The sequence below is a fragment of the Panthera onca genome, chromosome D3 (assembly GCF_046562875.1).
Source record: "Panthera onca isolate mPanOnc1 chromosome D3, mPanOnc1 haplotype 2, whole genome shotgun sequence".
Classification (NCBI taxonomy): domain Eukaryota; kingdom Metazoa; phylum Chordata; class Mammalia; order Carnivora; family Felidae; genus Panthera; species Panthera onca.
The window spans coordinates 9,551,062-9,567,099 of record NC_138350.1 but is presented as its reverse complement, the minus strand read 5'-3'; the positions used below and the strand labels follow the sequence as shown (position 1 = coordinate 9,567,099).

General features: G+C 52.2%; 1 protein-coding gene across 4 annotated transcripts in view; it reads right to left on the bottom strand.

Annotated features, from left to right (window-relative positions):
* TPCN1 (two pore segment channel 1) overlaps positions 1-16,038 on the bottom strand; it is a 62,167-nt gene that overhangs the window by 21,817 nt on the left and 24,312 nt on the right. For all 4 annotated transcript variants that reach the window (XM_060612373.3, XM_060612374.3, XM_060612375.3 and 1 more), the window contains 5 exons: positions 9,494-9,621; positions 4,217-4,393; positions 3,716-3,829; positions 2,780-2,910; positions 1,819-1,907 (listed from right to left, as the gene is read on the bottom strand). In XM_060612373.3, the coding sequence (XP_060468356.1) occupies positions 1,819-1,907; positions 2,780-2,910; positions 3,716-3,829; positions 4,217-4,393; positions 9,494-9,621 (639 nt within the window). The remainder of the gene's footprint in view (positions 1-1,818; positions 1,908-2,779; positions 2,911-3,715; positions 3,830-4,216; positions 4,394-9,493; positions 9,622-16,038) is intronic.

Sequence of the window (16,038 nt, the reverse complement as noted above, 5' to 3'; positions counted from 1 at the left end):
AGGTGTGACATGTGGCCCAAGAATCAAGTCTGCTGTTTAAAGAGGCTGGATGGGGGCGCCTGGGTGGCTCAGTCGGTTGAGCGTCTGACTTTGGCTCAGGTCACGATCTCACGGCTTGTGAGTTTGAGCCCCACTTCGGGCTCTGGGCTGACAGCTCGGAGCCTGGGGCCTGCTTTGGATTCTGTGTCTCCCTCTCTCTGCCCCTCCCCTGCTTGTGCTCTGTCTCTCTCTCCCTCAAAATAAATAAACATTAAAAAAAATTTTTTTAATAAATAAATAACCTTAAAAAAAAAAAAAAGACTGGACGTCCAGCATGTTGAGGAGTTAACAACACTCTGTTGTATATTTGAAAGTTGCTCAGGGAGGTCTTGAAAGTTCTCATCAGAAGAGAAAAAAAAATTTGCAACTGTGTGTGGTGACAGGCGGTAACTAGATTTACTGTGGTGGTCCTTTCACAATAGACACAAATATTAAATCGTTCTGTTGTGCGCCTACAACAAATACGATGTTGTATGTCAATTATACCTCCATTTTTTTTTAAATTTTTTTTTAACGTTTTATTTATTTTTGAGACAGGGAGAGACAGAGCATGAACAGGGGAGGGTCAGAGAGAGGGAGACACAGAATCCGAAACAGGCTCCAGGCTCTGTGCTGTCAGCACAGAGCCCGACGCGGGGCTCGAACCCACGGACCGCAAGATCATGACCTGAGCCGAAGTCGGCCGGTTAACCGACTGAGCCACCCAGGCGCCCCTATACCTCCATTTTTTAAATTAAAAAACCCATTTTTTTCAAGGCTAGAAATCTGTATTTTCATGTAAGAAATCTAATTTTCAAATGTCGGCTCAACATTTTCAGACCAAATGAAACTCATCCACAGGCTGGACAATTCCAACTGACAATTCCAAAGAGATTCCCCCTTGATATAGCCCAGGGTCCTGGGGTGCGAACACCCTCGGTTTCCTCCCTCCTGGAATGGGCTATTGCCCTGAGTCCTTGAAATCCCCAGTGGGAAAAGGGAAAAGTTCTGCCCTCAAGGTAATTAGCCCCCTTGGAGCACAAAGGAAGTTCTACAGAGAGTGGGGTGGTCGGGTGGAGGGTCGGAGGCGAAGAGGGAGCCAGTGGCCGATGCGTGAGCGTTCACTACAGTGTGACGTGTAATGGTGAAAACGCCCAACAACGGAAGAAACCACCAAAGAGCAACTTGCAGGAGGGGCCCCACACACATCATGTAACCATTTCTATAAAATGTTTATTTGTTTAAATTTTTTTTTAATGTTCATTTATTTTGAGAGACGGCGGGTGGGGGGGGTGGGGAGGAGAGGGAGAGTGGGGGAGGGGCAGATAGAGAGGGAGACACAGAATCGGAAGTGGGCTCCAGGCCCCGAGCGGTCGGCCCAGAGCCCGACGAGGGGCTCGAACTCACAGACCGCGAGATCACGACCTGCGCCGAAGTCGGCCGCCCAACCGGCTGAGCCGTCCAGGCGCCCCATAACATATTTTGATATGCACAGCAATACCACTTACTTGCTGTTTCAGGAAATATAAAGCATAGCTAGAAAGATACGTGTGGCAGTAGTAGGCTTAGGTCGGGGGGGTACCTCTGAGGGGAAGGGACCGGGGGTCATGAAAAGATACAGAGGGGCTTTGCATTTTACTCCTAAGACTTCATTTCCTAAGCCGAAGGTCGCGCGTGTTGCACACGTGTAAAAGCTTCCTGAACTTCTCCAACTGTCAGAGTGAGTTCATCTTCAACCACGAATTTGCTCCGGGGGTGGGGGGGGGGGGGCGTCAGGGCCTCGGGGCGCGGGGAACTCACCAAGGATGGCGAAGATAAGCATGAAGAGGAGCAGCAGCAGGAGAATGTCCATGAAGGGCGGCAGAGATTGGAAGATCTGTCGCAGGTTGCTGGGGAGACAGCAGGGCCGGAGGGGTGAGGCGGGGAGGGGGTGCGGGCCCAAGTGGGGGGCTGTCTGGGACTCCACGGGCGAGGCGGGGGCCGGGGCTCCCGACTCACACCACACTAAGGCCCGCGGCACCCTGGTTTGTGACGTCACGCTCGGCGTTTTCCCAGGGGACTTCCGCCCGGGGGCGACGGGGAAAAACCGGGCCAGGTACGCCACACACAGCCCCTTCCTCCTGCTTGCGGAGCCCAAGCAGGCAAGGGCCCTGGTGAGTAGTGGGGGGAACAGCAGAAGGCCAAGCGCATGGCCTTGGGCACCGAGCTTCCAGGAGCAGGATGCGCAAAGACATTTCAGGGCCACCTAGTCCTGGGACACTCGTTTCCAGCTTTGGAAACAAGCACAGGCCCGAAGAACGAACTGCCCAGCCTGCTCTCTCTCAGCACTCCAGCCAAGAGACTTTCCAGATGGGGTCTGCAGCACTAAGCTCAACTCCAGGCTAGTGGGCAGGTTTGAGTCCAGCCCCCCGGCTCGGGGAGGGGGTCAGCCTGCTGAGTCACTCAGACTTTGTGCAGTTGCCTGCTTTGAGAGGTCACTGCCGCTGTGTTTGGGCAAATAATGTGTCCGAGAGAGGAGCCAGCCCCAGGAGGCTGCAAATAAGATGGGAAAGAGCCCCGGACCCAGAGCCAGGAAACCGAAACCCTAGTGGAGGACCGCCTTCTGCCCTGTGCGGGTCCACTTGGAAGGAAGTGAGCGGGCGTGTGTTCTCCCAGCGTGCAGAACTGATCCCATCGCTACTTGACTCGCTGGGTCCTGCTCCACAGGCCCAGAGGTCCGGGCCAGGCCAGGATAGCAACCGTCTCGTCCCCCGGGCCTTACCGCCGGACGCCGCCGCAGTACCGACAGTCCACGAGGAAAATGCAGCGCAGAGCCCGGGTCACACGCACGTGGGATGTCTGCCGTACCAGCACCACGATGGCCTCGATGAACTGCACCACCAGCACGGAGGTCTGGGGGTGGACGGGCACAGAGCTCCATCAGCTCCTTCCCCAGCCCCCACCTGCACACCACGAACAGAGGGCTGGCAAGATCCTGCCCACTCTGGCCTCAAGAGGCCCTTCCCTTCTCTCCAGCTCTCTCTCAGCACCCCCCCACCCCAGACCCCCGACATCGAGCAGCCCCTGGACACAAGCCCTCTGGCTGCTGGCACAGATGTATGGCCCCGGGGGGAATGAAGCCCTGCTCCCAGCAGCTCATCGGCCACTCTGCCTGGCCACATCTGCCCACCCTCTGCCTTCAGCCCTCCCCGTTCCCACCGGGAAGGCCCCTGACGTCTGCAGGGCATCCTGATGTGCCATTCCTTGGGCACGTTCTCCTGGACAAGCGTGCATGCTTTTTACACGGCAAAGCGCACTCTGACTCATGCCTACTCGCTGCCCGGAAGAGAGGGGTATGTTACTGGTTACTGATCCGCGTGGGCTTGGAGGCCAGACAGACCTGGGTTTGAACCCCAAGCCTTTGGGATTTAGATCCCATTCTCGTCTGGCCGGCAGGGTGTAAATTAGGAAGAGTAACACATCTCCCGCAAAGGCTGTTGTGCCAGTGCCGGGCACACGCTAGGTGCCAAATCACAGTGGCTCCCGTTAGCATCCCCACGACATCCGGGGCGAGGCTCGGCAAGGCTTGGCAAGGACAGGGCCCCAGGGCTGCAGTGCCGAGTGCAGGGCTCGGCCCACGGGGGATTTGGAATTGAACTGAAGATACAGGCCGGAAGCTGACGTGGGAGAAAACGCCGCTCGGACACGGACACATCACCTTGACCATGGTCCGTCTGTGTCGGATGAAGGTGTGGAGGCCCAGCCACCGCAACTTCATGCAGAGCTCAAAGACAACCACCATCAGGGCGAACAGCTCCAGGGTCGCGTGGACCTGCAACCAGATGGCAGGAGGAGGTGTAGCCCCACCAGCCCCCTGGCCTCCCGGCGGTCACACCCGGCTACCTTTTCCCCTGAGGTTGCAGACGGTGGGCGGGACCGCAGCCAGGTGCACTGCTCCCCTGGAACCAAGGTGTGGCCCACAGCCCTCCATGAGCCAATCAGATGGCGCCCCCCCCCCCCCCCCCGGAAGGTACCAGTAAGCCCAATCACAGACAGCATTCACTCCAGCAGGGATCCCATGCAAGACTGGCAATCCAGTGCTGCTCCCGAGGCCTCTGTGATGCCCCCGGCACACACCCGGGCCTCTCTGTTCCAAATCCACCTGGGGCATCTGCTCTACCAGAATGTTCCCTTCCGGGCTGGCCAAGCGGACACTCACGTAAATGCCGAGCCGGAGCGCGGGGACGGCGGGGGCCTCACACAGGGAGAGCAGCAGCAGGAGCAGGGCCGTGGACAGCTCCATCAGGTAGAAGAGGTGGTTGTGTGCGAAGAGGTAGGCTGCCAGCGCTTTGGCGTTCTTGGGGTGGGTGAAGAACTTGTCATTATTCTCGCCTTCCTGAAGGAACGAGAGCAGTGTGGGCAAACGGGCCTCGAGGAGACACAGCACCAAAGAGGTACCAGGGGCTGGGGGAGAAGGAGGGCCCTTGGCGAACGAGCGAAGTGTCGAGCCAGGGATGGAAGCCGATGGGAGACCAAAAGTATTGTCTTCACCAGACTGCACCCTGGTCAGGTCCCTCAAGAGACTGGCTTCTTCCTCAGGACCGCCTGGAAGAATCAAAGAAGAAAGAGTCCCCGAGAGAACGAGAACAGAGGCGGCACATGTGAGCCCCTTAGTGGCCAAATTCCGGCTCTCAGAAGCTCCCGTGGGTTGTAAAGGGCCGGCGGAGGGGGGGGGGGGGGCGGGCAAGCAAATACAGCTGAGTCCTGGCTTCCCTGCTCCTCCCTGGACGATGCGGAGAACGTTTCTTCCCCTTCTTCAACTACCAGTGGGCTATAACATGCGTCCTTACTCACAGGGCTCCTGTAGGGCACTTAGGATGTCTGGCATACAATAGGCTCCCTGTTGATATTACCTGTTATTATGATTATAAATGATACTAACATTGAGAAAAAAAGGAGCCTGAAACTACCTCTATATATACACATATACATATAGTAAGTATAGTGCTGAGTTGAGTGAAAGATGCCTCTTTCACTTCTTGACTCATCTCCTTTCCTAACTCCTCCACAATGACAGGCCTTGCCCTCATTCCTGAGCTCCGACAGTAATGGGACAGGGGCTGACCTTGACCAAGGTGCCCACCCGGCCAGGCACCAGGCTCAGCCCCTTACCTGAGCCCTGGACACTCCTTTACTCCTGACCACATCCCTCTCTGGCAGGGGCTTTCATTGTCCCATTTGACAGACGAGAAAATCGCGGCACAGAAGCTTCAGTGGCCCCTGAGCTCACAGAGCCGCACAATCACCAGATTGTGATGAGCCTCCTGCTGATGGCAGGGCCCTGGGAACGGTCCACTTGTGACAAGCAGATGACACCCTAGGGCCAGTGCTGACCCTCCCTGTTAGGGTCAGCCTTCTGGTGGCTGCGGGGAGGAGTCTTCGCTGCCCCCCTGTAATTGGTGGGCACAGCGATAAGGGTCACCCCACCCCATCAGCTCTCCCCCATCAGCACCCCATCCAGCAGCCAAAGCCGGTAATGTTCCGCACGCGTCGTCTTTAGTGCTTCTGAACTAGGGGCAACGCTGCCCCGCCCCCTGCTTCCTCCACCCCATCCTGGCCTGGAGACGTTTGTTCATCACACCTGGGGGTGCTGCTGGCAACCAGCGTGCAAATTCCAAGGATGCCACCAAACATCCTAAGATGCACAGGAGAGGCCCCCGTGCCGAAGAGTTACCCAGCCCCAAACGTCAGCAGTGCTGAGTTGAGGGCACCTGCCTCTTTCACTTCCAGCACGAACACTCAGCATAGACTCTTCCCACGGGCTTCACTTCCTGGAGGGGAAAGTCGTGGAGCAGGAAGGGACACCCAGGCCCCCTGACCCAGAGCCCTTCTGGAAGCTCTCCAGCTGTCTTGGAATGAGGTCAGACCTTCAACTATTCCAGCTATTCGGCTCCTCTGGGACGAGACCACCCTCTCTGTCCTCACAACCCTTATTCCGGGGAGGTGAAACTAACACACCACAGTGATTCCTGCGGAAGAGGCAGCCAGGCTGGAGGAAGAGCGGCTCTGGGCCCGGAGGGGCACGCTGTGCGTGGAAAGCGTGGAAAGCACTCTGGCCTGGTGGGCTTCCGTGCCACCCCGAGGCCGCTTCAGCTCACCAAGCCTGTGTCAGGACAGCAGGAAAGGCCGGGGATACGGTCCAGGGTTCACCCAGCACGATGCCTGGCACACACAGGAGGTGTTTAATGGATGTTTGGGAGGATGATCCACGCCTGTAAGAGATCACCTCTCCAGACCCCAGCCCGTCCTGGGACTTCCCAGTAGCTGGGAGGTGAGGAGCTCTGACCTCGGCTGCGGTTTGCAGGGTGGCTTTGAACAAGTCACTTCCCTGAAGCCAGAGACATCACTAGCTTCATTACCAAAAAATAAAGGCAAACCACAGACTCGACAGGGGCAGGCCAGACAAAGGGAACAAACATCCCAGCAGGCAGACAGAGGGCAAGCCGGCAAGCCTCACTCGTAGCCTTGTGATCTGTGCAGGGCTGTGGTTTTTACCACCACCGCCATGGCCGGGGAGGTGGGGGGGGGGGGGGGGGCACACAGTGTGGCCCGGGAAGCTTCTGGTTCGAATTACTAAAAAATGCAATTCTTGGGTAACATCTTCCAATAAGTAGCCAGGTCTGGCTAGAGGGAACCACCAACAAGGGGGGGTGGGGGGGGGGTTGCTCAGGCTTTACCTCCAGGACTTGGAATTGCCAGGAGAGCAGATGAGGTCTCCACCAACAAGGATAGAGGAAAATACTACTCACATCACTGGATTCTGATCCAAACCCCAAGGAGAACACTGGCCTTATTTCCTCACTGCGAGGTGCCAGGACCACAGAGCACCCGGCTCCCGAGGGTGAGTGAGTTAACAGGTAAAATTTGGGAAGAGAGGAAACCACAGGCCCCAGGTATCTTCAGAGGAGCAAGGGGCCAACTATCCGAGCGTACCCACAGCCTGGTTCAGGGGCCATGCCGCAGCTCAGCGGCAAAGCAGGAAAAAAAGACCATCTGACACCAGCTAAACCCACCCCACGTGAAACAGCCGTGAACTACCGTTCAGAGGCGTCTGAGTTATGCTTGGATTTTTATTAAAAAAAAAAAAAAAATGACGCGTTGTTGGTAAACATAATTCAAATAATACACGGGATTACAAGGCAGTAAAAATTCCGTCAGCCAAAGATAATCACCTTTACGAGTTGGATGAACAACTTTCCAGATGGGAATGGGGATCTATGCACATGTGCGTGCACACACAGGTGTATGCTGCTAGATACGTATATGAACCCGTGTGTGTGTGTGTGTGTGTGTGTGTGTGTGTGTGTGTGTCTGGATGCATAAACGTTACATAAAAATTATCATACTATACTTGCAGTTCTGTGGCCTCTTTTTCCACAACGGGGGCCCATTTTCAAGTGGATACACGTGGCCAGGTAAAGAAATAAAGCAACAATGTACAGAAGAGAAGCACTGTTTGAGATGAGCTGGACGCGGTTTACATCCACGCTCTGTAACTTATTAGCTGGGTGGCCTTGGGCTCCGTTAGCCCCTCTGAGTGTTGTCTGCTTGTCAGTGAACGGGAGATGATCAGACCACCTTGGAGGGTTGTCAGACTGACCAGCAGGTGCCCACTTCAAGGCAGATATTTTCATTACTGATGTTCTCACCTGCTTAAGGAGTGAAGGAATTACCAGACTTCTCAAGTCCCCCAAGCCATCCTAACTCTGTGTTTTGATCCATCCTGTGCTTAGATAGCGTCTATTCAACCTTAAGGTGACAGTGCACAGAGTGACCCTGCGGCACCCTTCCAGATCACCGACAGGCATGTCCGAGCTTGCCAAAATGTCCCGGAAGCATTTCTATTGTTTTCACCTGAACCAAAATGTATCTGGTGAGGAACACAGCTTATGTGATGCTGCATAAAACAAGAGAAGCATAAAGGGAGCTGAGCAACTATGAAATGACTATCCGAATTTAATGAAATCTTTAAAACGCACACACACACACACACACACACACACACACACACACACACACATGCATACTTGCAATGTGAGAGCTGCTTCAAAGAAAAAAGATTAGGGAAAATTATTATTCAAATGAATTTAAGAAAAATTCCACTTCCCCATCTACACGCTTACTCAACGCACACAGGAAACTGACATTTTACGGTGACAAGAATGGCAAGATTATAGTGACTAATGCTACAGACGGTGAGACAGGCGGTTAAGAGGCAGTCTCCCCTTTGGACAATATTTGATCGCTGTACATCAAGGGCCCTAAAAATGTTGCTTCCTTCCATCTGGTAAATTCCACTTCTTAGAGGCTTTCCTAATAAAATAATCCTGGATCTTAAAGAGAGAGAGAGAGAGAGAAATAGCTCGATGCATGGATTGTCCTCGGATTATAATTTATAATAGGGAAATGCATAATATATAATAAGGGAAGTATAAAAGATGGGAAAATAGCCAGCCTTTTCAGGACAGTTTACATAAATTAGGATCCATTTATCAGATATAAAGTCATTAAAATTTGTTTCTAGGAATTTTAATAAACAAGAAAAAAGCTTCTGTCACACACTATAAAAAAAGCAGATTATACAACTGTACATATCACGTGACTTTAAAATTACTTTACAAAACACAGAAAACCCCTGTATTATTCTTTTTCAAGAAAATTTTTTAAGTTTATTTATTTTGAAAGAGAGAGACAGCATGAGTGGGATGGGGCAGAGAGAGAGAAGGATAGAGAATCCCAAGCAGGCTCCATGCTGTCAGCACAGAGCCCGACACAGGGCTCGAACTCACAAAACGTGAGATCATGACCTGGGCCAAAATCCAGAGTCGGACGCTTAACCGACCGAGGCACCCAGGCACCCCTTATTCCTAAATAATGTTGACAGTGACTCAGGTGAATGTTTTTGCCACATCCCCTTTGTACCTAAACTTACTGCAGTGGGCATGTATTACTTCCATAAAGAAAGTATTGTTTTTATTGAAAAAAAGAGGAAAAACAAAAACAAAAACAAGAACCAAGAAAGAAATAGCAAATGTGAAAGCAACAGCAAATTAGGCAGGAAAGGAATAAAGGTCTATCTCTAAGTTCCCATACCAGGCCGACCAACCCCTGCTACAGTATTATGTTATTTCAAGAACTCCCCCTCGAGAACGGACCGTCAGTGCCTGAGAATGGGGAGCGAGGCAGGGAAGGCCAAGCGGACAGACTCAGGGAACCTTGGGGACAGGCAGGGCCACATGCTGGGAGTCACAGGAAAGCCCATGCACATTGCCCTCCCTGTCTGGGCACGATCGGGTTGGCTCTCCTCACTGAAAGTTGAGACAGGAGCAGGGACAGGAACGGGAGCCAGAACTGAATTTCTGGGCACGTAGCAGAGGCCCGGGTACCCTACTCGACCAACAGGCACCGAGAACAGATCCTGATCGGAGACGCTCACCTGGAGGTAGATTGCTGCCTCTTGATAGTTGATCTCCCAGTTGTGTCCGGTGGGACTCAATGGGGGACTCTCACCCCCTGAGCCTAGGCTGGGGGCCCGGGAGTCGTGGACGGCATAGCTGCCTCCATCTGCGTGGGAAGAAGAGAGTGATTCACTCACGACCCAGGCTCAAAAGGATAAAGACACCATTCACCAGAAGAAAAGGCTCGTACGCTCACACGTATATCCCATTATCTACAAGTCAACGCTGGATCCCGTGTGATAATAGCAAGAATTAGCGTGGCTAGTTAGAAATGTTTTTCATTCTCTTGTTAAATGAAAAAGGCAAGTGCAAACGAGCACATATAGTATGCTATCTTTTGTGTAAAGAAGGGAGGAAACAAGAAAACATACAGATATCTCTCTTTACAAAATAAAGAAAACAGGAAGGATAAATTAGGACTCCCAGAAATCAGTGACTTACAAGGGGAGTGGGGAACAGCGTAGAAGTGTTCGCTCCCTTTGCGTGAGTGATCTTTTTGTACACTTTTGACTTTTGGAAGCATGTTAACGTTCCACTTCGTTGAAAAATAAAAATAATCGGATTTGTTCCCCGGTGCCGGGTCCTCTGTTGCTTTTCCCTGCTGACACCCATGCCCTCTTTGCTTCCAGTAACACTGATCCCCACCTGCCTTTGGAGAACATCCTCTCCCTACTTTCCACCCATTCTTTGCGTCTGGCCGACTCCACCCCTGGCTCCCGGGCAGATGACATAAAAAGCGCCTCATCTCCCTGGCCAGGGACTGGTACAGGGAGGGTGCTGTCCCAGGCCCAGCCAGTGAGGGCTGAACTTGGGATCTTTTCCTGGACCACCCAGGAAGGAGGGGCTCTTTCTCTGTTGCTGGAGGTGGCTGAGGAAAGCCTGCCTGAGAAAGGAAGCCGAGAGAGAGAACAAAAGAATCACAAGGATAACATCAGCTGCACCCCTGGGATCAAGCTGTGCCTGATATCCACCTCTTAGCGTTTCCAAAATCTGAGCCCATAAAGATCCTTTTGTATTTAAGCCTGTCTGAATTGGGTTTGTCAAAACCCTCAAGTGTGTCTACTGATACATGGTAAGCAAAGGCACCAATGGGGGAGATTTACTATCATCTAGGATAAGAGTTCGGTTGCCCACAATTCACACTCAAACTGATCCACCTACAGGAAAATAAAGAATGAAATATGTTTGGATAAGGAGATAGGCAGAGATGACAGGAAGCAGATATGTAAAACTCACAAGCCAATCGGAAAGGGCGGGAAACCGGTAGGGTTCCTAGGGCTGCAGGGTCATAACTGGTCCTTTCTGACCTTGCACTGCCAGCCAAGGTCAGCTGGATCCAACAAAGCTCTTCTCCACGCACTTTCAGAAACCATTTTATTTAGATATGTTGGACACACAGTAAAAATGCACAATTTGACATGTTCGGATACATGCACACACTTGTGGAACCATCACTTTCATCAAGACTATACACCCATCACCCCTTTGTGCCCGCCCCCGCCCATCATCCCCAGGCAACCACTGATCTGTTCTGTCACTATTGGATGAATCTGCGTCTCTTAGAATTTTACACCGACGGAATCATGGAGCACGTATTCTTTTTTTGTTTGGCTTCTCTCTCTCAGCATAATTATTCAAAACTCATCCGTGTTGTATGGTGTGTGGATGGCTCATGCCATTTTTTTTTTTTTTTTGCTGAGCGGTACTCCCTTGTATGGACCTATCGCGGTTGATCCATACACCTGTTGATGGGCACTGAGCTTGCTTCCAGTTTGGGGCTGTTTCAAATGAAGTTGCTATGAACATTCATGTGCAGGACTTCGTAGGGACACATGTTTTCATTTCTTGTGGGTAAACACCTAGGGGTGAAATAGCTAGGTCGTATGTTTAACTTTTTAAGAAACTGCCAACCTGCTTTCCAAAATGACTGTACCATTTTACACTCCCACCTGCAGTGCAGGGGGGTCCCGATCTCTCCACGCCCTCACCCGCACCTGACACGCTCAGTCATTCTTACTTCTGACCATTCTAAAAACTGTGTGATGGCATTGCACGGTCTTAATCTCAATGCTTTTACTTTGCATTAGGACTAATATTATTGAGCGTCTTTCCATATGCCTGTTGGCCACATGTACGTCTTCACTGAAGTATCTTCAAATCTTTTACTTGTTTCTTCACTGGGTTATTTTCCTATCTTTGAATTTTGAGAGTTCTTTTGTATATACGCATACATCTTCTCTAAATATACACAAGTCTTTATCTATTATTAATATACTCACTCCAGCTTTTGATTATTTCTTTTGACGACTGATTAGTGTGGCTTTCTCCACTCGTTTACTTTTAATCTCTTAGCATCTTTATATTTAAACCATGTTTCTTTTTTTTTTAACTTTTAAAAATGCTCATTTATTTTTGAGAGAGAGGGGGGGACAGCAGGGGAGGGGCAGAGAGAGAGGGAGACTGAGGATCTGAAGCAGGCTCTTGCTGACAGTGCAGAACCTGACGTGGGGCTCAAACCCATGAACTGTGAGATCATGACCTGAGCCAAAGTCGGCAGCTTAACCGACTGAGCCACCCAGGAGCTCCTAAACTGTGTTTCTTGTAGGCAGCATACAGTTTGGTCTTGCTTCACCACCCCCCGCCCCCATCTGAAAATCTCTGCCTTTTAATTGGAGAATTTAGGTTACTCACATTTAATGTAACTATCGATATAGTTAGGTTTAAATATATCATCTTTGCTATTTATTTTCATAGTTCTCCCATCTGTTCTTTGTTCTCTTTTTCTGCCTTCTTTTGGATCACTGAGTATTTATTATGATTCCGTTTTATCTCCTTTGTTGGCTTAGCTGCAAGACTTTCTTTTGTCACTCAGAGGTCACTTGAGGGTTTAGAGTACACATTTTTAATTTACCGCAATCTACTTTCAGGTGATCATATGCCACTTCATGTACAGTGCGCAAACCTTTAACGGGACACTTCCCTCTCCCCTCCCAACCTTCAGGCTTCTGGAAGCGCAAGGGACTTCCAGTTCACAAACTTACTCTGGATCCAGCTTCCTCTCCATCGCTAGGACGTGTAAATAGGACAATCTTTCTGGAAGGAACTGCACCAATGAGGCATCTAAGTAATGAGTGACCACTATTGCAGGCTCCGTGCCCCATGCTGATGTAATTTACACAATCCCAATCTCATCATCATAAATTCTACAGCCTGAGGAGGTGAAGCAACTCACCCAAGGTCCCACAGCTCTAAGGGGCCGAGTCGGGATTTGACCCGGGGTAGCCTGGCTGCAAAGCAGGTGCATTTAACCACTGTGCTATACTACCGCCTTCTAAGAAACAGGAGTCTGGGAGGAAGGACAGCTGCCAATGGTTTTGAACTAGTGACAGCACGCATTTGTTGAGGCTTACTGCGTGCCAGAACCTATGCCGTGGCAGGTTTTATTCTCCAAATATAGCCACAGCACGATCTTTCATCCTACGTGCCCTTCCAGAACCTTTGCCACTTCCCCAGACGGGCGGCGCCCCTGTGTCTGTCCTGAAACCAGGTGAGCCTCTGTGACTGCCTTGACCAGTGTACAATGGAGGACAGAGTGCTGGTGGCTTCTGAGGCCAGACCCTTGCTCCTGGAACCCAAACACCACGTTGTGTGGAAGCCCATGCAGCTGGTGGAGAGGCCCGTGGAGGAGAAGCAAGGCCCCCTGTCCCCAGCCCAGCTGAGCCCCCCCGCAGCCAACAGCCTGCACCACCTTGCCAGTCAGACGAATGAGCCACCTCAAAACCAGACCCCCGAGCCCCGGACAAGTGCCCAAAGTGACACTGTGTGGCTCAGACATAAGCCCCTCCATCGGGCCCTGCCCAAGCTGCAGACTGCTGCACAGAAGATCTTAAGAGAATATCTGCTCTTAAGGCACTAGGTTCCAGCGATAGATAACCGACGCACGTCTGAGTACTTTATGCCAACTAAGCTGTTTAACTCTCACAACCATCCTACGAAGGAGGTACTACTGTTCTACTTCAGACTTGAGGAAACTAAGGTGCAGGAAGGCTCGGTACCTTCCTGAGGTCAAGCAGCGGGTGGCGGGCAGGGCTGGGATGCCAAGCTAGGTGACTGGCTCCTAATCGGTACCCTTCACGCCGCTCGAGGATGAAAACTACAGCAGCAGGCTCCCTCACTAGATGGAGGTACAAGCAGGAGGTAGGACATCTGGCCGCAGCGTGCACTTGACCATTCTGGTCCTTCTACCCAGTGCCGACATTCCCCGCCTCCGATCCCAGTGTCTGTTTCTGAAAGAACTAAGCCCGAGGCGGAGACGCAAGGAGGTCAAACCGCCCTCCCGGACGTGCTCACGTGCCTCCCACGCCCTGGGCAGGGGGGGTCTTTAACCGTCACGCTTGATTTGCTAAAGTAAGTTAATAAATGCTAGGCTCTATTGCAGCTGGGTACATCGCTGTTATTTTATCCCAAATAGGATCTGTAACTTGGAAATAGTTTAGCAAAAAAAAAAAAAAAAATGGTTTTTTGAGAGAGAGAGAGAGAGAGAGAGAGAGAGCATGTGCGTGCGTGCACTGGCGTGCCAGTGGGGAGGGGCAGAGAGAGAGCCCGGCAGGCTCTGGGGTGCCAGCGCGGAGCCCGACTCGGGGCTCGACTCCCACGAACTGTGAGATCGTGACCTGAGTGGAAATCAAGAGTCGGATGCCCAACCAACTGAGCGCCCCCTTGAGTAAAATTATTTTAAATCAACAACTGCGTGGTTCATCCACCCGTCTGTTTGATGGGCGTCCCCAGGGGCGGAGGGCGGTGCTGGGCGCTGGGCGGGGACTGGAGGTACCTGGATGGCCCCGGAGGCAGCAAGTGCCCCATCACCACGGGGCCCCGACAAGAGGTTCCACAGCCATCCCACCCCAAACGTGGGGATGTTTCAACAGAAAGGAGGTTCCGCCGGTGAGTGGAGATTTGGACTAGCTGCCCTCGCGATTCCCAGCATCTATGTATTCACAGGTACATAGACACTCCGAGGGGACAGGCAGGTAGGGGCAGGCGGCCTTAAAAACAACTCAAATTCATGAGCTTCCCGTGAGGCAGAGCCCAGCCGCCTGGACCTGGCTGGTTACCAGCAGCCTTCCACAAATACCGCCTGGCTGCACGGATGGGGTCACAGCGTCTCTTAGCACCCAGATTCCTGCCCCTCCCCTGATGAACCGCAGCCCCACGGACCTACATAGCCCAGGGCTCAGCAACTCCGCTTCTGCCCAAATAACAAACTTAGGCACATCCAGAGCGGGTTCCCTGTGCCAGGCGCCCTTCTGAACACCTCACATACATATTAACTTCATCCTCACGACCTGCCATTACTGTCCCCATTTTACGGACAAGGCAACGAACGGAAGTGAGTTTGAGGAGGATTGCTGTGGGGTTTCCCAGCACAGATTTTTGGATACTTTCTGTTGCTAATCTCAGAAAGAATGACTGTCAGGTCTGGAATGGATGGCAGAGACCACTTAATTCAATGCCCACCTTTCAGAGGTGGGCAACTGGGGAGCCAGGGACGGGGTGGGAGAGCCAAGTCGAGCACTTGGGCTTCCCGGCTCATCTAGAGCCTTCCTCAACACAAACACTGGTCACTCATCCTTCACCAGAGACAAGTGGCAGGTGGCTCCGTGCCCACTGGGCACACGGCTGTGAGGCCCATCAAAGAGAAGCGCTGGGCCTCGCACAGACCGCCATTCCCGTGGGCCGGAGCTCTTAGGATGCCCAGGGGGGCCGGGAGTGACTGACGGACAGGCAGAGGGTCTTGGTAGGGGGTGACAGGAGAATATTTTCCTGGACCTAACATGCTGAACGGAGCAGCCACACCCATAAGAATCCCAGGGCAGGAGGCCCCTCGGGAGTCAGGAGGTTCACCCCTCATATGCCCTTCATTCATTCTGCTGAATGACCCCCAGACACTGGCTGTGCCTGGACCATGAGATCCCCCAGCTTACCCCCTGCCACCCCCTGCCATGGCCCGAACCACCTCTTTCCCGGGGAAGCACAACCTCTTCTGCTGACTGGGCTCCCTACTTCCCACCCTGCCCCTGTCTAGTCTCTACACCGAAGAAGTCCTCTGTGTGTGTGTGTGTGTGTGTGTGTGTGTGTGTGTGTATTTTAAGTAAACTTTATAGTTCAGTATAACAATAATCCTTTAAAAACCTAAACCAGATGGTATCCCTTCTCTGCCCCAAATAGACCACAGCAGCCAGCTCCCGAGAAAACGTTGAAGTCCTTCCCTGGATTAAAACGGCCTATGAGGCCATGGGTGGCTCAGTTAGTTAAGCATCTGACCCTGGATTTTGGCTCAAGTCACGATCTCCTGGTTTGTGGGTTCGAACCCCGAGGTGAGCCCTGTGCTGACAGTGCGGAGCCTGCTTGGGATTCTCTCTCCCCCTCTGCCCCTTGCTCACGCTTCTGTCTCTCAAAAAATAAACTTAAAAACATAAATAAATGAAGGAAAATGGCCTACGAGACCGAGATCTCTCACCCC